The sequence below is a fragment of the Lagopus muta genome, chromosome 2, assembly GCF_023343835.1.
Source record: "Lagopus muta isolate bLagMut1 chromosome 2, bLagMut1 primary, whole genome shotgun sequence".
Taxonomy (NCBI): Eukaryota; Metazoa; Chordata; class Aves; order Galliformes; family Phasianidae; genus Lagopus; species Lagopus muta.
The window spans coordinates 87,278,158-87,303,695 of NC_064434.1; the positions used below are offsets into that span (position 1 = coordinate 87,278,158).

General features: G+C 44.6%; 3 protein-coding genes and 1 long non-coding RNA gene across 4 annotated transcripts in view; 2 read left to right on the forward strand and 2 right to left on the reverse strand.

Moving 5' to 3' along the window:
* BICRAL (BICRA like chromatin remodeling complex associated protein) overlaps positions 1 to 5,815 on the reverse strand; it is a 41,214-nt gene extending 35,399 nt beyond the window's left edge. The window contains exon 1 of the mRNA XM_048935780.1: positions 5,798 to 5,815. The gene's annotated coding sequence lies outside the window, so the exon portion shown is untranslated. The remainder of the gene's footprint in view (positions 1 to 5,797) is intronic.
* A 73-nt stretch (positions 5,816 to 5,888) lies between these two features.
* TBCC (tubulin folding cofactor C) lies at positions 5,889 to 8,289 on the forward strand. The gene has a single exon (XM_048937181.1). The coding sequence runs from the start codon at positions 5,889 to 5,891 to the stop codon at positions 6,915 to 6,917; it is 1,029 nt and encodes a 342-aa protein (XP_048793138.1). The 3' UTR covers positions 6,918 to 8,289.
* Positions 8,290 to 10,178: 1,889 nt separating this feature from the next.
* Positions 10,179 to 12,466, reverse strand: LOC125689373 (uncharacterized). Its single transcript, XR_007375228.1, has 3 exons — positions 12,359 to 12,466; positions 11,703 to 11,823; positions 10,179 to 11,194 (listed from the first exon to the last, which is right to left on the reverse strand). It is a non-coding gene; the product is annotated as an uncharacterized LOC125689373 (long non-coding RNA).
* Positions 12,467 to 16,182: 3,716 nt separating this feature from the next.
* PRPH2 (peripherin 2) lies at positions 16,183 to 24,560 on the forward strand. Its single transcript, XM_048936927.1, has 3 exons — positions 16,183 to 16,763; positions 19,418 to 19,664; positions 24,324 to 24,560. The coding sequence occupies exons 1-3, from the start codon at positions 16,183 to 16,185 to the stop codon at positions 24,558 to 24,560; spliced, it is 1,065 nt and encodes a 354-aa protein (XP_048792884.1).
* Positions 24,561 to 25,538: the final 978 nt, after the last annotated feature.

Below are 25,538 nucleotides of genomic sequence, written 5' to 3' on the forward strand. Positions count from 1 at the left end.
GGGTAAAATGATTTCAAGTTCATTCAATGGACAATATTCAGAAAGAGGAATGAAGTAGATTTTCAACTGAGATTCACAATTCCTAACTTTGGTGTGCTGTTGAATCTCGGTGGTTCCCTGAGCTGGCTACACCAGTAACCGAACATAGTTTTCTAAAATACCTTAACATTTACAAAATCTAAAGGGACATGGCACAGCTCCTAAGGGTAATGACTAGGAAAGCTGCCCTCCTAGATTTATTGCTTGTAAGCACAGAGTCTGGTAAGAGAATTGGCGACTGGTGGCTATTTTGGTCATAGTAACCATGAAGTTTAAATTATTTGGTGACAGAAGGAAAACTGCCACCAAAAGCTTAAACCCTGGACAGATTTAAGGCTGCTCAGGCAACTAGTTGGCAAAGTCTCCTGCTTTTTAAGGCACTGTTGTCTATCAGTGCTGATCAGCTTTTAAGCACAACCTGCTAAGAGCACAGAAATAGGTAATTTCAAAATGTTGGAAGATATGCAAGTGGGGCAGAAGGTTGACTTGGCTGAGCAAAGATCATCTGGAGCTTGGACAGAAAAAGAAAATGCATGGCCCTGGAAATGAGTTCAGGCAATGTGGGAGAACTACAGAGATGCTGTTCATCATTGCAGGGAGAAAATTTGTGTGGCCAAAGCTCAGTTAAGAGTTGAAGGTGGCCAGTACTGTGAGGAATGACAAAAAGGACATTTTCAACTACATTAAGAAAAAAGGAAGTTCAGAGATAATAGTGCTCTGTTACTTGATGAGGATGGACACCTCACAAACAGGAGCACAGAAAAAGCAGAGACATTTAATGCCACGTTTGCATGTCTTCAGCACTGATCTGGAACCCCCAGAGCCCTCAGCTGGAAGACTGAGACTGCAGTAATGATAAACTCCCAGCCAGCCCTGAACTTGTGCAGGATTTGCTACTCTGGCTGTGTGTATATATGGGGAGCAAAGGGATTCATCCCATAGTACTCTAAGAACTGGCTGGTGTCATTGCAGGACCTTTCTCAATTACTTTTTAGTGGTTTTGGGAATCTGGGGAGGCCCAAGTTGACCGGAAGCTGGCAAACATTGTCCCAGTTTTCAAGAGCAAGAAAGAAGATCTTGGTAATTACAGGCCTATCAGTCTCACTTCAGTGCCCGGCACAATCATGGAAAAGGTTATTCCAGGAATTACTAAAAAACGTCTGAAAGACAATGCAGTCATGGTCAACACAAGTACACAAGGGAGGGGCCTATTTAATGAAATTAATCTCCTTTAGTTTCAAACTTACCCACTTTGTTGACCAGGGAAGCAAGTGGATGTAATGTCTTTGAATTTCAGCTAAGCCTTCAGTACTGTATCTCACAGTATCTTTGTATCATTCTGATTCTTCTGGACAAAATGAGACAGCATCTGTGATTTACATACTTGGGTCTTTAGAATTTAACTTAGGTCAGTTAGCAAGTTGGGGTCCTAAATACCAATCAGACACTAGGCTTAGACTAAACCTAAGTACACTTCTTGAGCTTCTGCGTTAAGTGTACTTGGGCCTTGCTTTATTAATCTTTCAGTGTCTCTTGTCATAATGTGTTACACTTTGAAGTCCATCTTGGCTGTAGGAGGATAACTCATTTCTGTAGAAATGAATTTGTTTCTCCACCTCTGGCACTGGGAACGCCAGGTTCTCTGAAGCGACCAGCTCAGACTTGTTTCAAAACAAGTGCACCTTGACTAGTCAGAATATAATTAGTATCTTACGTGTTCCCAAGGATTATATTTCAAAGCTTTCGCATTACTCACTGCAATTAAGATGCACCAAGTTTTATAGTTGTTGTTCTAACTCTCTAATTAGCGATTTAAAAAATACACATATTTTACATTGTCGTGCTTTTCCATATGGCCAAATATTTAAAGAATATCATTTTAGTCCAAATAAAAGCTTTTTTAAAAGCAATCAGTGTACCAGCCACGATAAAGGACTTTGTAAATTTTTTCAGGAGAACACAAAAACTACAGAAGCTTGACAGCCCCTTTTACTGAAGCCCCAACCCACCATGAAAAATGTACAGTCAACAGTATCTTAAATGAATCATAATATAGCTTACATCTTTCTTTAATGTCTGATGACAGTGCCAGAAGAGTTAGAAAAGATCTTACTAAAATTGGCAGTAGCATACTATGGTTGAGCAAGTCACCGAAGCACCTACTTTGCAGCCAGAAGTAATTACACTCACCTGCTAATCTCTTCTGGAGAAGCTCAATCTAACAGGCATTCACAGATTGCATCTATCAGATAAGAACTCCTTGCAAGAGACAGAGGCTGCCTTTCTTAAAAACATAGCTAACAGATGAAGCAGCACTTTCTGTGTTTTATGGTGCAGTGTACATGCATTAAACCCTTTGAAATAAAAGTGTCCGTGTTGGAGGTATGTAATGATGATAAGGAATTGCTGTGTTTGCTTCCTTCCTCTGAGAAGGTGCAAACCTACATCTCAAGACCACAGCTATGAAGTTGTTAACTTTCACGAGCTCAGGAACCTCAAGATTAAGAATCCCTTGCATGTATTCTTAACAGACACTCAGTTGCTCCTGTTGCTCTTGTGTTTGTTTACCTCTCTTATTAAAATAATGCTCAAATGAGACAGGATCTTGAATCTTCACTCTACCTATGCAGTATGCCTCATTTCAAGGAAACCATGAGTTAATTCTGTTGAGTCAGTATAAATCAGTATGAATTAGTTTCAATCAGTACAATATTTTTCCAGGCAGGTAGCTTCAGAGGACAATAACCATGTGATACAGATTTAAGCTGAGAAGCATGAGTTCTATAGATCATTTTTTGGAGATCCACAGCACTACATCCATGTAAGCACGTGCAATCTGCAACTTCACCTAAGACAAATAACAGTATATAGTGCAAGCAACAGGAAAAGACATTACTGAACTGAGTATTATCTACTTTCAAAGCAAAGAGAAACTAAAGAATGTCAAGAAAAAAATTAAAAGAATGGATTATAATGTAGGCAGAACTGCGTACCTAACTTTTATCCAAAAGTCTCTAGCAGCTAAACTGCTTGATGCAGCTTACCAACAAGCAGCTATAAGGCAGGTACTTTATTCAGGTGGTTACAGCATGGGAAATTTTAAGTCCTCTGTTTTCTGTGGATTATGTTGAAGCACATTAAACAGCCTTGAAACATCATTACTTCCAGTAAAGTCAGGAAGAAAATTATCAGTCTTTGCATTACCACAAATACATATATATACATACCAATATCAATTATACCAAAACCTCAAATTGTAAATGTGGAAAGTAATTTTGGAGTATCAAGATAAGATGGTTGGAATAATTTTATTACTCCCTTTTTAATTTTTCATTATGGCCGTAAACTCCACCTCTTTGTATCTGTGGTTATTGTACTTGTAACCCAAAAACTATTTGTGTGTGTTAGCAATGTGAAAAGACAGTCTCTCCCAGAAGCTCCTATTCACAAGTGTATTTGAGCCTTGTTAATTTAAAACTTCAATCACCTTGAGCAAAAAATAATCAGTTTAGCATACCTAACTTTCTGAGTACTTGAATATAATAAAAAATAATCACTGTAGCACAGCATATAGACTTTTCCTTTTCTTTTCTTTTTTTTTTTTTTTGGAGGGCCTGTATTAGCATTTGCTTGTAATCTTTTCAAACATAAAGCACTGCAGGTTATCCATCTGGTCGCATCTGTTTAAGAATAACAGTAGTGTTTGCACATACTGAAAAAAACAGAGTGCCACATTCCTGTGAGTAGCTTCGCATATGGGATACGAAATTACATCACTGCTCCTACTGGTATTACCTACACTGGTGGGAGCAAGAAGGCCTGTTATGAAACTTACACACCTTTCTTACAAAACAAGACAGGAAGATGGATTATTTCCTTCTTACAGTGAATCAATTGCACATTGACATGACTGCAGGTACTGCAGGAGTAGATCTGACTATTAGCAAAAACGCTGAAGACTTTATCACTGTATTATCTAAATACACTGGTAGAAACAAATCACGTGAGAATGCTACAAGATTTCCTTCTCGTTTTCACGACTGAGCATTCTCCTTTTCTACAACATAGGAGCTTTTTATTTTTAAGATTTAAAACCTTATTCTTCAGAAGCAAAATTCTGGATGCATTATTTTTGCAGCACTGAGACAGTCAGGTGCTATAATGCATTAAACACGATGTTACCCACCCACATTCCAATGGAATACACCATCTCTGGTTCATTATGCATCCATTCCAACAGAGCAATACAAAACACCTTGCAGGCTCCACCAACCTGCTCCAAAGTGCAGCTGCTACAAGACAATCATAGAACCATTAGGGTTGGGAAAGACCACTAAGATCATCTGGTCCATCCACCAGCCCACCCCCACCATGCCTACTGACCACATCTCTCAGTGCCATATCTCCACCTTTCTTGAGCACTCCAGGGACAGTGACTTCACCGCCTCCCTAGGCAGTCTGTTCTAGGGCCTCACTGCTATTTCTGAGAAGAAATGCTTCCTAAAGCCCAAAGTGAACCTTCCCTGAAGCGACTTGAGACCATTTCCTCTCAGCCTATTAGTTATCTGAGAGAAAAGGTCGACTCCCACCTTCCCACCGCCTGCTTTCAGGCAGTTGTAGAGAGCAATAAGATCCGCGCTGAGCCTCCACTTCTCCAGACTGAATGCACCTAATTCCTGCATCCACTCTCCATAAAACTTCTGTTCCAGATCCTTCACAGCTTTGTTGCCCTTCTCTGGACATGCTCCAGGGCCCTAGATTGGCATCCCTTGATTTCTCATTGCAGCAAGAAGAAAAAAAAAAAGAAAAAAAAGAAAGAAAAAAAAAAAAGAACATTCTGTATTTTAGTGTAAGTTCTAACAGCACAGTTGGAATATCTACTCTGGGTTTGTTATGCTTTAGTATGAACGGATAGTTCAGGTTGCATGTTGATTTATTGTTGGCAATTTTGGAATGCAAGAGGAACGCATATGATAGCCATAGTCCTGGAGGGGGGTTGCACTTACATTCATGTGCGTGCACGTGCTTGGTGTTCACTTTCTTTGTAGAAATTACCCTTCCCTGAAGCAGGGACAGAGCCGCTCTCGAGGAGCACATCAGAACCAGCACGGTCACCGCTGCGCGCCGCAGGCAGATGCGCTGCCAGTAGTCCTCACTGCACATCTACCTAAGGCAGCTCTCTCAGAATTCACACACGCGCACACGGCCCTCCTGGCCACTGCCACATCCCCGTAGAGGTGTCTGCGTACCTCTCGCACAGCTGCACCGCAAGGACACAGCGACCCACGGGCACCGCTCTCGCAGTCCCTCACACCCGAGCGCCCTCCTGGAACAAAGCGCAGCGCGCACACCACGGCCGGAGCGCGGCAGCCGCTCTGCAGCGCATCCGCCGTGCCGCCAGCGCATCCGCGGCCAGTCCGCTGCAGGAAGGAAGGCCACGGGGAAGCGTACAAAGCAGCGCAACCGCGGCATCCCGAAGCCATGGCACGAAGCGCCACACAGGCCCGCGCCCCGAGCCCGGGTCCCTCCGGAAGGCGCTCCGGCCCAAAGCGGTCCTCCCTCCTCCCGCCCCTCCCCCGCGGCTCCGACCGCCTGCGGGAAAGGCTTCGAGCGGCCCGAGGGGCCGAGAGCGCGGCCGGCAGAGGGGAGGAGCGGGCACTGCTGCGCTCACGGCGGCTGGAGAAGAGCGGGCGGCGGCACCCGCCGCCCGTTTGGGAAGCCGAGGCCGCACCCCGCGGCGCCTGGCGCCGGCACTCACCCCATCCCGCCGCGCGGCGCCGCCCCTTTAAACCCGCGCAGGCCCCGCCCCTCCCGCCGGCCGCCGCGCCGCGGGCGGGACGGAGCGCAAGATGGAGTCGGCGGGCGAGGAGCGGAGGGCGCCGGCTGCCTTCGTGGCCGCCCTGGGGCCCGAGGCCGGCGGCGCCGCGGCCGCGGTGCTGCCCGAGCGGCTGCAGCGGCGGGAGGCGGAGCGGCAGCGCGGCGTGGCGCGGCAGCGGGAGCTGAAGGAGGCGCAGGCGGTGCGGGAGGAGGGCAGCGAGTTCTTCGCCGCCGCCTTCGGCCGGGAGCGGGAGGCGGTGGAGGCTCTGCTGGCGGCAGGGCGGCCCGAGGAGGCGGCGGCGCGGCTGCAGGGGCTGCAGAAGCTGTTGACCGAGAGCGTGCGCTTCCTGGCTCCCTACGAGGTACGGCAGGGCCAGGAAGCCGTGTCCCGGCTGCAGGCCGACCTAGCGGCCCGGCGGCAACAGCTGCAGCCCAAGAAGAAGTTCGCCTTCCGCAGCCTGAAGAAAGAGGCGGCCCCGGGCGCCGAGCCGCGCCCCGCCGAACCCGAGGAGTCGGCCGAGCCGCCGGCCCCGGGCAGCGCCGAGGGGGAGCCGGGCGGGCCTCCGCTGTGCGGCTTCAGCCGCGCCGAGGATCGGGAGCTAGAGCTGGGCCCGGAGGAGCTGCTGCAGCGCGACGTGGTGCTGGAGGAGCTGCGCGGCTGCCGGGTGCGGCTTCGCGGCAACCCCAACACGCTGCGGATGCGCGAGTGTCGCGGCTGCACCGTGCTGTGCGGGCCCGTCTCCACCTCCGTGCTGGTGGATGGCTGCAGCGAATGCCAGCTGGTGGTGGCCTGCCAGCAGCTCCGCACGCATCGCACCCGCGGCAGCCGCTTCTACGTGCAGGTGACCAGCAGGGCCGTCATCGAGGACTGCAGCGAGGTGTCCTTCGCGCCCTATGCGTGGAGCTACCCGGGCATCGAGGCGGACTTCGAGTCGTCCGGGCTGGATAGAAACAGAAACAACTGGAACCTGGTGGATGACTTTGACTGGCTGGCGAGCGACAGGCCCTCACCCAACTGGAGCCTCATCCCCGAACAAGAGCGCGTCAGCTGCTGGGACTGACCGCGAGCGATGGAGCCTGCCGGCAACGTGCTGATCCGCAGGCGGGAGGGCTTCATCCCTACGGGCCGTAAAATGATTGCGGGTGGTGCTTCAGTGGGGAGTTACAGCCTGTGGCTGGTTGCTCTCCTTGAAAAATTTCACTCGGATGTAGTTTACTATTACTAAACTTGCTGCTTTAATCTGTATGTATCGCTGTTGGGTCGGCCAACTGCTGCAGTACCTCATTGCTGAATTTCTTTAATTAAAATGGGGCCGGGGGCACCGGTATTCATGTGGCAGCAGTCCTTGATTGGAGCTGCTGTGCTGCTGTCACTTAGCCAGGCAGAATCCGAGCTCCCTGCTAGTGCAAGCTGTAGTCAACTGAAAAGAGGGAATGCCAAATCTGTCCCATTTCTGTGGTGAAGCAATTGCAGACTGCTGTTACGGATATGGGGGAGGGAGATATTCAGTGAAGCAGCAAACAGAGGTTTAAAGAGAGGGAGTTTGTACATGGGTACTGTATGTCAGGTGAATCCTGGGCCGCAGTGCGTCTGGGACCCAGGTTCTGCTGTGTGGGTGACAACTGTTAGTCAGACTTCTATTTCAAGGAAAAAAAGTTTAATGAAAATGTAATGTTCTTCTACTGTATTAATGATTGAAATCTATCTCTAGAAGGTAGATAAATACTGAACAACAGCAGTCTCAAAATATGCTAGAGGAAGCTGCTTCTGTAAACAGCAGGAACCCGAATAAGATTAGATTTGTATGGCCTGAGAGGTATACCCGTTGTTTGCTGACAGACATGACAAGTTTCAGGGCAGCACTGTTCAGACATGTCCCAGTGGTTGGTTTTTCTGCTGGCAGCCAGCACTGCCACTGGCTATCGTGTGCGGTGCTGACAGAGGGACTTCATAAAAAGTGATAACAAAGCACAGTATTTGGGTTCCAGAATAACAACTTGCATAAAGGCCCTTGGTGCACAGTTACCTCTCAAGTCCCATTTATTCACTCTTGTTCAATACCAGAAAATAACTGCATTATGATGGAGGTTTCTTTTTATAATTACCTCTTAACAGTACGAAGGAAATATTACCTTGCCTAAACAGCAGCTCAAAAGTTGTATTTAAGAACTCTGCCTAATATTTATGCTGCCCTATCATTGTATGTGCCTCTAATACTGATTAATCCATCAAAACCATGTCAGTGCTATGAGGAGTATTTTGAGTTCTTAACTGTTTTTGGAGCAACAGAGAAACTTAGCCTGTTTTTTAAGTACATTTAATTTAAAAGGGAATTAAAAAAGGGTGTGTTTTGTTTTTTATTCTCACAACTTCACCATTGTTTACTTCTGTTCATGTACATTTTTTTTGAATGAACTGGATTTTGCATTTCAGTTACTTGTTTTGAGTTGTTCCTTCGACATGCATTGACAGCATCATAAAATCATTCAGAGAGAACACCTGTACTGTTGCTATAACATATGCTGGTTTTAATAGCTGCTAAAGGGAGATGATTAGATGCAACTCCGATATATCTTAATTTCAACACATTGATGTACAGAGCCTGATTAGATAATATTGCTTCCCCACATATGCTGGTAATGACAGACCCATTCTTGGGTCACGATAGCAAGATGTTTGGCCTGTTATAAAAATAAAGCAAAAGCCCACACAAACACCTTTGTTCTGCTAGCCAAAGGCTATAAGCATTTCTGTTTCCTCTCTATGGTGCTGGACAGTGACACATAGAACTGTGGGCAGCACCACATGGTTGCTTCCCAGCAGGCTTTGAGACTGCCAGCTCACTGCATACCTGTGCTGGCTGCTGGGAATCACCTCACAGCTTTGTGTGAATAAGTGGAGTAAGTTAGAAACACTACATGCTGACGTCAGTTTCTGTTGAGAAGAGCTTCCCAGTGACCCTTTCCAAAGGTCAGTGATTGAGATCTCAGTTCGCATGTATTTCTTTGCAAAGCGCTTCTGTCAAATCAGAATTACTCTGTCCTTCAGCAGTGTAACTTTACAGCAAATTGCTCCTGGCGATTACTTTCCCTTAAATGTTTATCATTACTTCAGTAATACAAATTTGCTAACTGGATCTTGGTCTCTAGCATGACACAAGATGAGCAAATCCAATTTCAGACATGAGGATATTTGGTCAGCCAAGTTTTTAATATATGTTCATGGTTCTGTGTACCATAAAATATGCACCCAGGTAGTTAAACATCTCTGTGCCCTTTTTAGAAGATAGAATTCTTAAGAGAATAATTTTCAGAGGAATATAACAAACTTTGAAAAGCAAAGTGTGTTAACAGTAACACTTTACGTGAACACAAGTGCTAGAAAAGTTTTGTTGGCATATTCACAGGCTGTGTGAGTGCTGACATAGCAACTTCTGGAAATCTTCTAGTGGAAGAAACAAATAACTGGGCATCACTACATAGGGAGTGACTTAAAATTACTTCAGGAAGAGGATGTCACAGGCACCAGCAGGACACCACTGCTGTCCCAGAAGGCAGCCCTTACTCCTGGCAGCAGCAGTGCAGAGCCCCTGTTCACTGACCAGCATGGTGGCTGCCAGCATTCCAAAGACATCTGTAGGTAGAAGGGGACAATTAAACACAGGGCAAGTGAGAGAACAGCCACTGCTAAGGTCCCAAAAGTGCAGTTCATCACTTGATAAGAAATCCATCTTCCAGTAAAATCTAGTGGGATGTGGTAACTCAGATGTACAGATATGTAAAAAGTATTTAAAAGCATGAAAGTAGTACACAGGAAAATATTCATAGAATAGTTACATGTGTAGTAATCCTCTTTAAAATATTTAGTCTGTCAGTAAACCAATTTCTTCTATGTTGGAAACAATTTCTTTTAGCAATGATAGACTTTAGCGTAACATTTTGGAAATAGTATCTGGGGGATACTTTGGCAAGGTCTAGAGAGTGGGGTTATCTAGACTTTCACTGGAACTGCTTACTGAGCAAATACTAAACACTGAATGAGTAAGAGCTGAATCTACAGTGCTTGTAGCTTGGTTGTGTTTACCTTTTGCCTCAACTGCCAAAAGTCATCACAAAAATCACTTCCTGCAATTTTCAGGTAAGCCTGGGCGGTTTACTCCAGGACTAATGATACCTTCAGTATATTAGTGATGAAATGCACTCAGTGAGAGTGCCTGGTTTTACCAAGTCAGGAATTCTATGCCGTCTTGTCTCTGTGGTGGAGCAGCTCACGCATGGTCATATTCAAGCAGTGTGACATACCTGGAGCTGTCTGGGCAAGGGTGAGACGGCAAGGGACTCAGCTGCCGCGTTGTCCTCTTGAGGCCTGCTCCTGCAGTACCCGGAGGCAGGGCCAGGCACTGCTGGGGCAACAGCTGGCAGGAGCTGTGCCAGTCTGTTGGTGTGCTCCTGGGTCAAGGAGACTCTCAGTGCCAGCCGGTCAGAGCTGCTTTGTGTCCCTGCTAATCGCAGCTTGCAGGGAAGGAGAGTGGCACGCTACTCCTTGCTTCAGTATAGTAAGCAATGCTGACACAAAGAAAATTGCCTGACAGCCTCTCCTAGGCCTGGAGCCAGCACTGCTTAATGTCTTACCTATTGGAGCTTGCAAGAATCTCCCCAAAGGCCTGTGGGGAAAAAGCAGTTGTGTTGCTCAGTCTTGGGTTGAGCAGAGCTGTTTTTTGTGGCTGAGCAGATAACAATGAAGTCAGGCTCACAGTCTTGCTATGGGGAGTGTAAAAGCAGCACATCTGCTTTGAAAGCAAACTGATTTCATGCTACTTTGCCCAGAAGGAAGGCACAGGGCCTAAGTCGTAATACAAGGAAGAAGATGGAACTCAGAGGAGGTTGTCCCACCAGGTGAGCAGGAATACCAAGAGCTGATTGCTGCCTGCAGTCAGGGCAAACAGCAGCTGCATTTGTACGTTTTCATCTTAGCTCCTGCACTGTTCATAATGTGAGACCAGAGCAACATTTTCTCCAGATCTGTAGCTTTGGTTTGTGTTTTATTGTCACCAGAATAAACAAGGCACTTCTTTAGAACCACACGCACACAAGATTACTTTTGCTAGGCTTTATAGGCTGAAAAACAAATGCCTGCTGGGGCTGTGGTTATGAATACATGAAGATAATAAACAGCACAATGAAGCTAGATGTAAATTGCCCCTGAACAGAGGGCTCACTGGCAGAAAAGCAGAAAGTTTCTGAGCAGTACAAAGCACTGAAGCATACAACCTTCCACAGAGAGTTGCAAGAGCAAACAATCTTGCAAAGAAGTTTGGTTGGCTTGTCCTTCAGACATCTGCAAAGCAAGAGTTACTGTGTTAGTTCACCACAGCAACCATGCTCAACTTTTTAAATCTCATGTGTTCGTGAACTAAATAAAATAGCTTAAAAGACAGTTCTTCAGCACTGCACAGACCTATGAGTGTTCATATTCCTTGGCATTTTGGGATATAGCACAGACAAATGGTGAGAAAGCTTGACCCTAGGGAAGCAACCGAAAGCTTTGCTGCTGTTTCCAGTGAGGCCAGCAGTGCATCTGGACATCCCATCCTGAGCATGCAGCCAGTGCATTTCTGTCCCTCCCTTGGGTATCATCACCTTGGTGCTCAGCTCTCCCCTCTTACTTCCTCCTCCCCATCTGACCCTCCCCACTTGCAATTGTGGCATTTTTTCTTTTCTGGGTAGGGCTGTCTGATCCACACAAGAAAGCTTATGGTCTGTACTGTACTGAAAAGCCAGTTCCATCACCTGCAAGGAAAAAAAATCTGTACCACTTGTGGAATTTCAACATTTGTATTCACAACCTGATCCAATTTGTCTGATTGATTTCAGGTTCCATCTGTTTTGCTGAGATGTTTTCCAGCAGTGACTACTGTGAGTCTTTTGTAAGCTTCTTCCAATTTCCAACATATTTCCCTCCTGTTTCTGCAAGTACAAATATTGATTTATGACTCATTCTTTAGCAGTCAACCCTATGCTTTAAGCATTACAGTTATACAAGTAAACACTCATAATGAGCACCTTGTGGTTCAACAACAGACCGTGCTTCCCAACACACTACCCACGCTGTGGATAAAGGATGGGTGAAGTGCCAGGAACTGTCCCGAGTAAACCTGTACTGAAGATCCATAGTACACCTGGTACATCACGTTGTCCTTCAGGACATACAGCAGTCACAGCACTGGATTCAGCCACCCACCTCTGTCCCCAGCCTCAAGACCCAAGGGCACTTTATGTGGCATGCATACAGCAGGCTACCCAGTTGCTTGTATGCACAAGAGGAAAAGTCACAAACCAGGCTTTTTCTGCCAGTTATTTATACAACGTGGTACAGCCATTGCAGTTGTCCTTCAACACCGCAACAATCAGAAAGATCAGCAGAGTGGAATGTCAATACAATAGATACAATAACAAAGGGACTAGCACAAATAGAAAGGCATTACAAAGGCAAAGCACTCACCTGTCTCCAAAGATCTGATTTCACAGGAAAAATTTGACAGGGAAAGATGCTCAGAAAGAGATCCTTCCCTAGTGTCAGTCAGCCCTTACATGGGGTCTAAGAGAGCTGCAGCCGGGCTCCACCCCTTGCAGTCACACAGAATTGAATTGCCTTCACCTGTGCCCCCAGGACTGACCCTGTCCTTTCCCCGGGTGATCAATCAGTGGTTCAGGCCGTGACTCAACAGTTGCCATACACACACATTGCACAGTTACAAATTCAAGCAAAACCACCAACTGCAGCACATAAATACATGTCTTATCTCCACAGTGACCTCCTATGACATTTGAAACAGATGCCCTCACTCTTGTGGTCACACCATCATGGAAAAAGAAGAAAGACAACAATCAAGAGACAAGAAAGCCACTCATTTTGCATCGCAGAGCAGAAAGAAACAGATTAAGCCAGGAGGTTTTTGTTTTGTTTTGTTTTTTAAACCAACTAAAAGCACTTCCATAATTTGGACACAGATTGCACCTGTATAAAGGGAATTTGTTTTTTAACAGCCTTATTCATGCAGACTTTGTCAGGAGCATGGTAGGGACAGGCCTGGGCAGCATCTATATAGCAGATACTGGATTTAATGATCTGTCTTACGTTTTCCTCTCTCCCAACATTGACTGGTAATTTTCTGAGTGATGCTTATGTTAACAGGCACAGCTTTTTGCAAAAGTACCAATAATGTATTGTTACCCGTAGAAATCAAAATTTTGTAACAGTATTTTGAATTTGACCACTTTTGTGGAGATTCCTAGCAGATCAATAATCATTTGAACATTTTATTCTAACATTTTTTCCCTCTAGAATAGCAAGTCTGATATGCAGCCTATGAGGAGACCACTAGCTTGCACATCCTTGTGCAATTAGCTTTAGTCTGCTTTGGATCATTTTCAAGATTTTTCCAGGTGAACTACCTGGCAGGAAATTCACCCAATTAACGGTCAGTCTGAGCCAAGATAAAGGTATTTAATAAGAGCAGAGAGCAGGTAAAAATAGCTTTCTTTGCTGTAATGCCCACCCCACAAAACGCTTCTTAATGATCCCCCTCCCATCACTTTCCCCTTTCCTATGTTACTGTGCTGCAGCCAGCCCTCATCAGTTTGCTGAAGCTCACATGTTGTTTGTTACCTCCATCTGGAATGAACTGGAAACGTAATTTCCCTACTTCTTAATTGTTAGCTTCATTTTTTGAAGGGAGTATAGCACAAAATTTACTGGTACCAGTCCCCTTTAAAGCTTGCAAGCATGGTGATTTGATAAATAGGAGGTTTTGACTACCCTGAGCTTCTAGCTGGTATTGAACTCTTGACACTACCTAAATGAACAGCAAATTTCCAAATCGTTGTTCTGATAACTCCCTGAGATAACTGTAAAGGAGTCACCTGAAGTCATAGAGGTCCTGAGCATCAGGTTAATCTGGGAACATCTCCCAGAAAGCATGAACCATTTGGGAGCAGCTTATTACAATTCCTTCTGTTGCCTTCATGCAAGGAGAGGACTAAGACAGTAAATCTGGAGATACCAATGAGCCTTGAAGCGTATTGTTTGGGAACTGTTGAGTCACAGCCTGAACAACTGAAGGCAATTCAGCTATGTGACTGGAAAGCATGGAGCCTGGCTGCATCTTTCTCAGACCTCACTTAGGGGCTGACTGCCACTGGGGAAGGATCTCTGCTTGGAAATCCCTCCCTTGTGGAGTTTTTCCCCTCGAGCCTCGATCATTGGAGATTAGTGAGCATTCTTTCCCTGTTTGTCCCTTTGCCATTTCACTCCTGTATCACCTTTCCACTGCACTAATCTTTCCAACTGTAGCACATATGCTACATGCTCTATTTTACCACTCCTGAATTAATAGCAAACAGCACAGTGTATAAAATTGAATTACCTCAGATTTATTGAGGGCACCTGAGTGTTAAATTATTAAGGTAGCAGGCGTTCAGCTTTATCTATGCTCCTGAATGTTGAGAACTTCTTGGAAGCTGCAGTGACACCAGGCTTACAGCTGTTATGGGCAAGTTTACTATTTCTCATCTTATCAATTGCACTGCAGAATGTATTTCACCATATACCCTGTGATTCACAGACCTGATAAAAATTATTTTTCACTTACCACAGTTTTATTTTGTCAGCACTGACAGGAAAGGAAAGAAAAATTAGTTTCATGTATGTAGGATTGACTTCAGGCTGTCAGATAAATGCAGCCTCCAAAGTACCTTGTCCTGAGCCCTGACGAAGTTAGTGAAATGTAGCAGCGTGCACTGCACTGGTATGGGACAGAATTACTGTGGTTGGAAAAGATTTCTAAGATCATTTAGTCTGACCATCCACCTACCACCTAGTATTCAACCTGAACATCCCCTGGAACAACTTAAAGCCATTCCCTCTTGTCCTATTGCTAGCCACTCAGGAGAAGAGGCCAATGCCAAGAAGCCAGGAGAGATGTTATTTCAGAGCTACAGCTTACTGCACAGAAGTGCTTAACAGGCTCTCCCAAGAAATAGCCCTCTACTCCCACCATACAGCAAGTAGAGAACAGCCCCGATGGGCATTTTCCTTCCTCCACCCCCCTGGCACGCTCACCCCTTGCCTGCAAGGGCAGTGGCAATTCAAACAGCCTGCTCTAAGAAAACCCCTGTTACCATCTGCTCTCCCATCTAGATGGGGAGGAACATCAGAAAAGTCTGCAGCTTTATGTTCTTCATCACCACTCATGCCACCTCCCAGGGTCTAAGGCAGCAACCGAGCAATGCACACTGTCCCATGTAGCAGCAGGCTACAACAAATACTGGTTTTGGAGCACTGCACTCTTATGCTCCCCTTCCTCCCAAGCAGACCCTGTGCTGGCAGTAGGTGCCCTCACCGAGCCCTGGAGCTGCCCCAGCACCCCACACCCTCACCCACCTGTCCTGCTTGCAGCCTAACAGGGCCAGGTTTTTCCTTGCTTGAGTCCATTTTTCCCTGCTGCAAAGCTTCTCCAAGCAGGGTATAGGGTTATTTATTGTGTTTCTCTTAACTTTTCCTTTCGCCTTCCCTCTCATTAAAGCCTGGAGATTGTACAGAGCCTGAAAGTAAATAGAAAATGCCAGGTGTGGGTTTTTTAGGTCACTATAAACGACATGCTTAGCTGCTTTCAGAACGAATAAGCCATGGGATGTCATCTGGGGTAAACAGGGGAGGCTGAGGACTGGAAAGGTGTTGGTATGAATAAATTGGGGTCACACAGAGGAACGTCACTTATGCATTCAAGCAGCTGCTTTTATCTCCACGCTCTCTTCCCTTTTCCTCAAAGCATCCATATTCTGCCACTAACAAAGATCTTTTTATGTTGCTGAGTTTTCACATTCTGCCAAGCAGCCTATCAAAAGAAAGCCCAAATCTACTAAACAGTAAAATGAGGGATTATTTCCACTCATCTGTTGACAGACATTTCTCCAAATTGGATCAAATGATTAAAGGTATTAGAATGACGTCTTGCAGATCCAGATCAAATCATTTGAAACCTTGAGACTGTCTCTCCTTTGCTTGGAAGGAACCACCAGAAATAGTTGTAGGTGCTAATTGCCCATTATTCTTACTCATGTGAATTTGTGAATTTGGACCTTTGAATATCTACTTGCTTGAACCCGCGCGTGGGGAGCTCAAGATGGAAGGACCGTGCAGCACTTCACTTTGGGCTGCGTCGGCCGGAGCTTTTCTAAACGCCTGAATGGTTCTTTCTCGAATCGCTTACACGGAGAAGAGGGGTTCAGGCTGCAAAAGCTTTCAGCGTCTCACATATTGCGACGATGGCACTGCTGAAAGTCAAATTCAACCAGAAGAAACGGGTAAAACTAGCCCAGGGACTATGGCTCATGAACTGGTTTTCAGTGTTTGCTGGAATCATTGTTTTTAGCATGGGGTTGTTCCTCAAAATTGAGCTCCGGAAGCGAAGCGAAGTGATGGACAATTCTGAAAGCCATTTTGTGCCCAATTCTTTGATATTGATGGGTATATTATCCTGCGCCTTCAATGGTTTTGCTGGCAAAATTTGTTACGATTCTCTGGATCCCGCTAAATTTGTCAAGTGGAAGCCTTTGCTGAAACCTTACCTGGCACTATGTTTCTTCTTCAACATACTCCTCTTCTTGGTCGCTCTGATCTGCTTTCTCATGCGGGGCTCCCTGGAGAGCACGCTGGCTCAGGGGCTGAAGAACAGCATGAAGTTCTACCGGGACACAGACACCCCTGGAAGATGCTTCATGAAGAAGACAATTGACATGCTCCAAATCGAGTTCAAGTGCTGTGGGAACAATGGCTTCAAAGACTGGTTTGAAATTCAGTGGATCAGCAACAGATACCTGGACTTCAGCTCCAAAGAAGTGAAAGAGTAAGTGATTTAGCGGGGTTTGTATTGCATAGTCTCATTATTTGGTCAGTGCTGTGCTGGTGAAGCATGCACCAAAACAGATGCTGACTGGATATTTTTTTGTATAAAATGCTTTTTTTAATCGGCACTTGCTTTAATAAGGATGTCAAATATTCTACTAGGTTAGTTTCTCATCTGCCAAATTCCTCGAACATTATACAGAATGTAAAACATAAAGCAGAGAAATACAGTTCCTGCTCTTACATGCTGCAATGTAAACAAACTTCCAAAATATTCTTCTGTATCTTTTACATCTTTATAACTCATTACGTGGAGCCTATTCCCAAAATCTAGTGTATGACTAAGAGCAAAGTAGCAGAACCCCACTGTATGAAAAGGAGATTTCTGTGAGACCTACGCTCCTGTTCAGAGGCTTCCAGATAGACACGGTCAGTGCCACTTTTAGAATTCCACCTTAGATATTGGTAGTTAATCTTTAAGAAACAAGCAGAAACACTAACACTTTAGTAATAACCCATATGTTTTATATCCTTTAGATTTAGAATTTCATTTTAAAATTCACTCACTTCACTGAAGCTGATTGCTTCAGCTCCGAGACAATTCAGAGCTGTCAGCATCGGTTAACATTCCCTGCTTTACATATTATCTCTCATAGGAGTTGGACTCAATGATCCTTATCCCTTCCAACTCGAGATACTCTGTCATTCTATAGTCAGATGCATTGTATGTTCTGTCTCGCATACAAACACATTCAAGATCTATACTAGTGCTTAATTTTTTAAACCTGATAAGAAAATATCGCTATCTTCCTCTTTGCAAAGCAGAGCATGTTGTTGAGCAGAAACACCGTAGTGGCACTAATGCCAGTGTAAAAAGAGGTATTCATCTCAAAATAAGTTTAGGTATATCAGCACACGTAAAAAATAAAGCTAACGAACTTTTGAAATGAAGAGGTGAATTCTTTGGGAATGTCACTCGTTAAGTGGGGCACTTTGTGGTTACACAGAGGGGCCTTCTGCCTTTGAGATATCCTGCATAAGTTAAAAATGCCTGAAGTAATCTTGAAAAAAGCTTTATGTACCTCATGGGATCCCTGCTTGACTGTGTAAATGCGATTTCATTTGTGTGCCTCTGCTTATTGCTTTGCCAAGCTGGGTGGTCTGCTTACTTTTACATTTCTCAACCAGGACAATATAGTGAGAACTCCTCCAGGGACAACCTATTGCACTGCAGGGTTAGAACAGATACATTCACTATTTAATAAAGGAGTATTTGTGTTGTGATGGTATGCTCATGGGTATAAATAACTTCTTAGAAGTGTAATAAGTTCACCTTGCCAGCATTATATGGATATTTGAGAGCTGTATCTTAATCCAGCAGCAGTGGAAGGGCAAAGCGCGGAGGGAAAACGAGGTTATACTGCCCTTAATAAATTATGTCTTATTTGGGACTGAGAGAAATGGCAGTTTCTTTGTGCTGCTGAAAAAGGAAATAGAGCATTAAAAATCAATCCACAAGTGGTTGTTAATGAGGGAAATCAGGGTTTGAACTACAAACCCTGAGGCAAGATCTCTGCTCACGTTCCTGGTGGGGGTGTTCTGGCCCCTGTCAGATCAGTAGCAACGTTCCCCTTGATTCCAGGGAAGTCTATCCTCTGCAAAGCAATTTTCATATAATTCATAAAATGAAGGCCTGATCCAAACTCTCTGAAACTGGTGGAGCAGTCAGACATCAGTAGGAATTAGACCCAAATCAAACATCTACAGATAAAACCTGCATTTGGCATTTAAATGTATTTAGGTCATGACTGCAAAGTGGTATTTTGCCTTACCGGCCTTTTGCCACCATCTCTCTCCACAACACAACTTTAAAAAATTCATATTAAAAGCTACAAGCGACTCTCAGATCTTTTTCACCTTTCTACATCACTGGGGCTCTCCATTCTGCACCATTTTCTTAGTGAAATGATATTTATTAGAGTTGCAGTGCTCTTATAGTTTTCTCCTGTAGTCTTGGTGGAACTACTCTCAGCCTAAACATCTCACGTCTAAACAGCTCAAGAAGGCACCAGACTAAAAGGCTATTTATTGGGGGCAACCATGGTCTCAAATGAATTACAGTTGGGAAGCTCTTGCAAAGACTTCATGAATTCAACACCTTATAGCTGAAGTACATTTCATGTTTTCAATACTGGCTACTTCTGTGGCCAGGAATAAATGCATAGCCCCTTCCTGGAGCTACATCACAAAGCAGATACTAGATTTGCTGGACCAGTGGTCTAGCTGGATACGGTGAGTTGTTGTGGGTCCTTTTCCAAGGTCACTTCCAGTAGTCTTTCCACCCTATCTATGCTGTGATCACTCTTTGTCTGAATGCCTTTCATGAATTTTCTGTTTTTCTTAAAAATTTAAATTCTTTGAAGGTGCTACCTCAGAGGACATATGTCTATACCAAAGAGCTAAATATAGAGTCAGTGTAGCCTTGACCAAAACCAGCTGAGGGAAATGGTGCTGAGTAAACAGGAGATGTGGAGAAATTGCACATCCAGGAAGCATTGTGGAAAATCTTCACTGCCTCACTTCCTTTTCTCATTCGCTTTGGTGTTTCTTTACAAGTGTGTATTGATGCTTCCTTCTGCCCTTGCCTGCATGCAGTCGAATCAAAAGCAATGTGGATGGACGGTACCTGGTTGATGGTGTCCCCTTCAGCTGCTGCAACCCCAGCTCCCCAAGGCCCTGCATCCAGTACCAGGTCACCAACAACTCGGCTCACTACAGCTATGACTACCAGACGGAGGAGCTCAACCTCTGGGGCCGTGGCTGCCGGGAGGCCCTCCTGCACTACTACAGCAGCATGATGAGCTCCATGGGTGCTGTCGTCCTCCTCGTCTGGCTTTTTGAGGTAATCTGTCAGCATGGTAATGCTCACCCCTAAAAATTTGCTTAAAATATATCAATCATCCACCATCATTCTATGGCCAGGAAATCATAGAAGGTCCCAGGCTTGAGATGGAAAGCCCAGGAAGGGCTGAGGTTACTCCAAAGTAAGTCCCATCAGGGCCTTGAATGTCCCCACAACCAGGAGAACAAGCAGACCAGCTTTGTGCCTGATGCAGAGCACTGGGTGGGGAGTGTGAGAGTTCAGTTCTCCAGGAGCATTACTTCTACCTGTGTCACACCCTAATGGGGAATAGGAAGTGCTTAGAGCAGTGTACCAGAGCGAGATGGCAGAAAGTTGTGGGGTATAAAGTGGAATTAAGTGTTTTATGTGATGATAAAAATAAAACCTGGAGCCATGTGCAGTGTCCAGCTTCAGATCAGCATTTGGTTTAAGGTTCTCCATCAGCTTTGTCAACTTTTTTGGCCACAAGATGGAATTTCGGCAAAGCAGGCAGATAAGTTTTGGTTTGGTCTGCAATCAAGAACCTCAGCATGTGTGCAAACTGGTGCTGACATGGTCACCATCACCTGAAGTGCAGCTTTGTTGTTAAAATATTGTTCATTTGATGTGAGAAAAACACATCCCTCTGCCCTTCAGAGGCAGACAATTTTCTCACTGAGGTGTTTAATCAGAGCTAATGTGAAGGCTGTGTGAGCTGGAAGAGACATGGGGGCAGGCACGAGTGCTGGGAGCTGCTGCCCAATGACATCAGCTGTCTCGAATGATCGGGCTGGCTTTTTCAAAATGCAGATGAACACAGATGAACAAAGAAGCACTGCGTTGTGATGCAGGTGTTGGTTTACAGCCTTCCAAGCAAACACTTCTAATATCCTGTGAGGGATAAGAAAACCATCACATAGTTACTTCGTGTTTTGTTGTAAGAACAAGCACTCTGCAGGTCTGAGAAATGTGCTGTCTGCCTGTAGCACCATTACTCTGGTCAGAAAGCAGAGAGAAGGCTGCAGCATGTGTCTCAGCACAGACACAAAGGCTGAGTCCTTGAGGACAGGGCAGCTCTGCTGTACATGAAATTCAAGAGATCCAAAACTCTGGCGTTGAATTGCACAAAAATGCTGTGAAAAAATCATGAGCAGGAGTCTGTAATATAACTCTGCTGCTTTCTGGGAGAGCAGTGATGATGATAATGTTAATAGCAGCAATAAAAATACTGCATTTTATTTCTAACTTTTCAAATTATACCCTGGCGGTGTTTTCAACCTGTGAAATGAGGAATTTGATCTTCTCTTCTTTTTCCTTCATCTTTTTTGAAATAAAAGGTGAGATTTTTTTCAGGTAATCAGAGGACTCTCCAGGTAAAGCTTTAGGGAACTCTCACCTGCACTCACAAGCCTGGGTTCTATTAATTGTCCTTCTGGGTATTTATTACTTGCCTGATATTCCATAATAACAAAGCCATATCCGGGTCTCAAACTTCCTCTGCTGTTTAGAGGAACTTTGAAGGGAGGAAGCAAAGCAGGAAGCAGAGACCTCTCTTGGAACACAATCACTTTCTTTAAATTGCAATCAGGGTAGGAAATGGTTCTGTGCTGAGCTGCAGTGCAGCAGAGACCCAGGGCTCTTGGCAAAGGCTGGGCTTCAACCTCACGAGGGTGTGACACAGAGAGAACAGGCCTAAGGGACCCTGCCAGTGGGGCCAGAAGGACCAGGGGGTGGGAAGTGTGGCAGGACCCCAGAGAGATGTCCTCATGGATGTTACTGGCACGATGAGATGCCAGAGCGCCACTGGGCAGGCTGCTTGGGTGTCAAGTTTCTATACAAACCTACTATGAAGTATTCAGACCTCTATTTGAAAAAACGTGCAACCTGTCATATTTTCTGGAAGTGTATAATTATCCGCATGCTGCTTGTACTAGCAAAGCTGTAGGATTCCCTGGAGTGACGGTCAGTCATGAGGGTGACAAAAAAAGATCACAATGTGCCCTGGCTAAGCCGCCTCAGGCTAAAACCTGGCAAACAGATGGGCTTGGCTGCAGAAGGTCAAGCAGAGCAAGCTCAGCCATCTTAGTGACTTCCTCAGCCAGAAAGAGGAAACTAGGGGGTTGAAGAGTGCATTTCAAAAGCAAGGATGGGAAGCTGGCTCCCCACGCAGTTTGTCTGTTAGCCAGGGCAAATCATCACTCTGCAAAACTGGGCTAGCTTTGCGATGCCCTTCTCTTCTGAACTGTGATTAAGCACAGATTTACAACTCAGAGCTTCACAAACTGAGTGGGGTTAGCAGGAACCTCTGAAGGTCATCTGTTCCAAGCCTCCTGCTCAAGCAGGGCCCCCTACAACAGCTTGACCATGACCTTGCCCAGGAGGCTTCTGAAAATCTCCAAAGATTGAGACTCCACAGCCTCTCTGGCTGTGCCCATGCTTAGTCACCCTCATGTTAAAATAGCTTTTCCTGATGTTTCAATTTATGCCCGTTGCCACTTATCCTGTCACTGAGCACCAGTGAAAAGAGCCAAGCTCTATCTTTGCACCCTCCCTTCAGGTATTTATACACATGGATAAGATCCCTCTGAATCTTCACTTCAGGCTGAGCAGGCCCAGTTCTCTCAGCCCTTCCTCACAGGAGAGGTGCTCCAGTCCCTCAGTCATCTTCATGGCCCTACACTGGACTCTCTCCAGTCCATGTCTCTCCTGCACGAGGAAGCCCAGAACTGGACCCAGAACTCCAGACAAGGCCTTACCAGTGCTGAGGAGAGGGGAAAAAATCACTTCCATCAACACGTTGACAATACTTTCCTAAAGCAGCCCATGGTACCATTAGCTTTCCTTGCCACAAGGACACATTGCTGACCAATGTTCAACTCAGTGTCCAGCAGGATTCCAAGGTCATTTTCTGCAGAGCTGCTTTCCAAAAGGCAGATTGCCAGCCTGTACGGATGCCTGGGGTTGTTCCTTCCCAGGTTCAGGACTCTGCACTTGAAGCTGCACTTGAACTTCAAACTTGCTGAGGTTCTCATCTGTCCATTTCTTCAGACTGTCGTGATCTCTTAAAGTATTTCTATACACTTAGGCCAATTCAAAGTATCTCTACAAAGCTGAAGTGTGATGAATCATTAACATGCATTTCTGAATTAACAGAGAAGTCCAGCTGCCATTCATAATTTCTCTGAGAATGAGCATTGTGTGCTGCTCTAAGTGTCCTGGCCAGGGCTCAAAAATGGAAAGAGATGGGGCTATTGAAAAGCTATCTGCATTGGAGGTTCAGAATAAATAATTTACAACATAAATAACTTCAGTAAAACTGAATGTGGGAAAAAGGTTCAGCAGATAGTTGTTTCTAACTTCATGGACCCTCTTCTCATCCAGCAGAGAAGGCAGGTTCAGATCAGAGGTGGCAAGAGCTGAAGAACTTAGGACTGCTTTTAGCAAGCCTCTTAAACCTGAGGACTCAAAATATTTCTGAGTATGACTTTTAAGAAAAGGAAGTCTTAAACTGAGAGAAAATGTCATAGAATCTCACTTGCAGGCAGGTCTGCCGGTCCCTTCAACGTAAGCAGTTTCTTTTTTAAAGCAAGACCATATTTAGTGACTAATTTCTCTCCAGGAAGCCTGAGAGTATGATTAATTACACTGCCAAGTAGTGGGACTCAGTACATCAGTCACAGGAGAAAGCTACTGCTGACATACAGTGAGGAGGCAGAGGTAAAGAACAACACAGAAACCACCTTTGAAGCCCAGTCCTATTAATATATTAATCTTCACCTGCAACAACCTTTGATATGAAAGTTATTAATCCCATTATTGACAGCAGGAAAAATGGGGCTCAGAGTGAAAGGAAGATTCCAGACACTTAAAATCTTACAACTAGTATGATGTAATTTATCACTTCTTGTGGCCTTTATAGAAGCGTGCTACAACCAATTTACACCACTGTAGTATTAGGTAGATTCAGAACAAAGTAGGACTGTCTCCAGATTCAGATCTATGAGAACCTTTTTTGAGGACCAAGGAATCAAGGAGGTTGCATTCCTATGTTAGACAGGATGAGACGTTGCTTTTGGAGATTGAAGTACTTGATGAAATTTGTTTGTTTGGCTGAAGTCTTCCCCTTTATGGCCTTGGGTGAAGACAGAAAAACATAAACATCTGAAAATGCTGATGGTTGCTTTTGTCTTCCACGAGTTTGGAGATGCTGATCATACAGAGCCAGCACAACCAGGATAAGAAGGTTAAGGAATAGTCCACAGAAGCACAGGCTTGACCAGTCCTGTGTTTTAAAGGAGTCCAAAAGCCAGATGTGAATTTCACAATTAGCCATGTTATGGTCAGAATCCCAGACTGGCTACCTGACACAGTTTGCAAGTATTCTCCATCTTCATCTTTACATAGAGGATGTTGCTGCATCCTGACCACTTTCTCATCCAGTCCATCAAGCTGGCTCTTTTTGGCACCTTCTTTCTGTATTTCGCAGATTTCACACCCATATTTCACACTTCTTCTCATAAGCACCACACAGCTGGAATCAGATTGCTCTCAACAGTGATAGGAAACTGGCAGCTTTAGCAGGGTGAGCGCTGTTCTGCTGATAGCAGAGGTCAGCAAAGACACAAACAGGGATAGGAAGCTTTTCCTGACTGTCCCTCTCTTTTCCATTGCATGGCGCAGATGTCCGTGATGGTTGGCTTGCGTCTTTTGCACACCTCTCTGGAAAGCATCACAAATCCTGAAGACCCTGAGTGTGAAAGTGAAGGGTGGATTCTAGAGAACAGCCTGAAAGACACTCTGAAGTCTGCATTGGAGAGCTTGAAAAAGATTGGTAAGTTCAATCAGGTGGAAGCAGGTGCCGAAGGGGCTGAAGGAGAAGAAGCTGGGAAGACTCCAGCCATCACAACAGTCAGTTGAGCTTCTAAATGATGTGAACTCTGATCAAAGAGGAATGAAAAAACTGAGGATTGTGAATACCTACTTTTTAAAAGCTATGTATCAACCATCAGAATACACATTTCTACACATGCTATTTTTTATTATTATTATGCATATATACGGAAGGATACAGCATAGTGCACCTTGGGATAATGCATTTATCCACTCAGTGAGTACACCATATTCATTGCTTCTGGGGGAAAATGACTCCACTAGGACTTTCAATACTCACACGTTCCCTTACCAGGGACTGCTAGCATTAAAAAGAAATCATAATAATTGTTGGCATCACACCGTTCCATTCCATCTTATTTTGAAATCAAAAGTGGAATCTGAAATGTTAGCATTTTTTCTCAAGTTGGCTTACCATCATACTTAATGTACGTTAACCTAGAAAGACAGATGTCTTGGTTTTCTGGAGAGTAACGTATTAAAGTCAAAGGAAGAATAATTTCCAGAACTGTATATAATAACTTAGTGTTTTGACAAACCTCTCCTATAATGTGTTTTTTCTGTTAATGTGCTAAGCAATGGTATTTCCTGCTGTATTTTTAAGATGTACTTAATAGAACAAAACAAAAAGTTATTCTGAGAACTGAAGTACTAAACAAAAATTGTAACTTAAAGAACAGAGCAAGCACAAAAAGAACACCAAGGTAAGATTGATGGGTTTTGTTCTTGGTATTTTTTTTTGTATATCAGTATATTCAGTATATCCTGAATGAACGCACTGTAGACTTAAGCTTCACCTTGTACTCAAACAAGCAGAAGTTTAGAAGATTCCTCTTGTAGTGGGTGGAATCAGTGCTATGAGCATGTGCCAGTCATGGCTATTCTGGATGTTTATAAATACATAATCTCATAGCTTTCTCCATGGCATTCAAGCCCAACTACTTTTAAATTTAAAATTAAAAGAAAAAAAGAAAAAAAGGAAAAAAGGAAAAAAGAAAAAAAGAA

Excerpts from the sequence above, each read along its gene's own strand:
- PRPH2 (XM_048936927.1), top strand. The coding sequence starts at position 16,183 with ATGGCACTGCTGAAAGTCAAATTCAACCAGAAGAAACGGGTAAAACTA. Across the intron at positions 16,764-19,417 it reads AGCTCCAAAGAAGTGAAAGA|TCGAATCAAAAGCAATGTGG; the intron begins GTAAGTGATTTA and ends GCCTGCATGCAG. Across the intron at positions 19,665-24,323 it reads TCCTCGTCTGGCTTTTTGAG|ATGTCCGTGATGGTTGGCTT; the intron begins GTAATCTGTCAG and ends TGCATGGCGCAG.
- TBCC (XM_048937181.1), top strand. The coding sequence starts at position 5,889 with ATGGAGTCGGCGGGCGAGGAGCGGAGGGCGCCGGCTGCCTTCGTGGCC.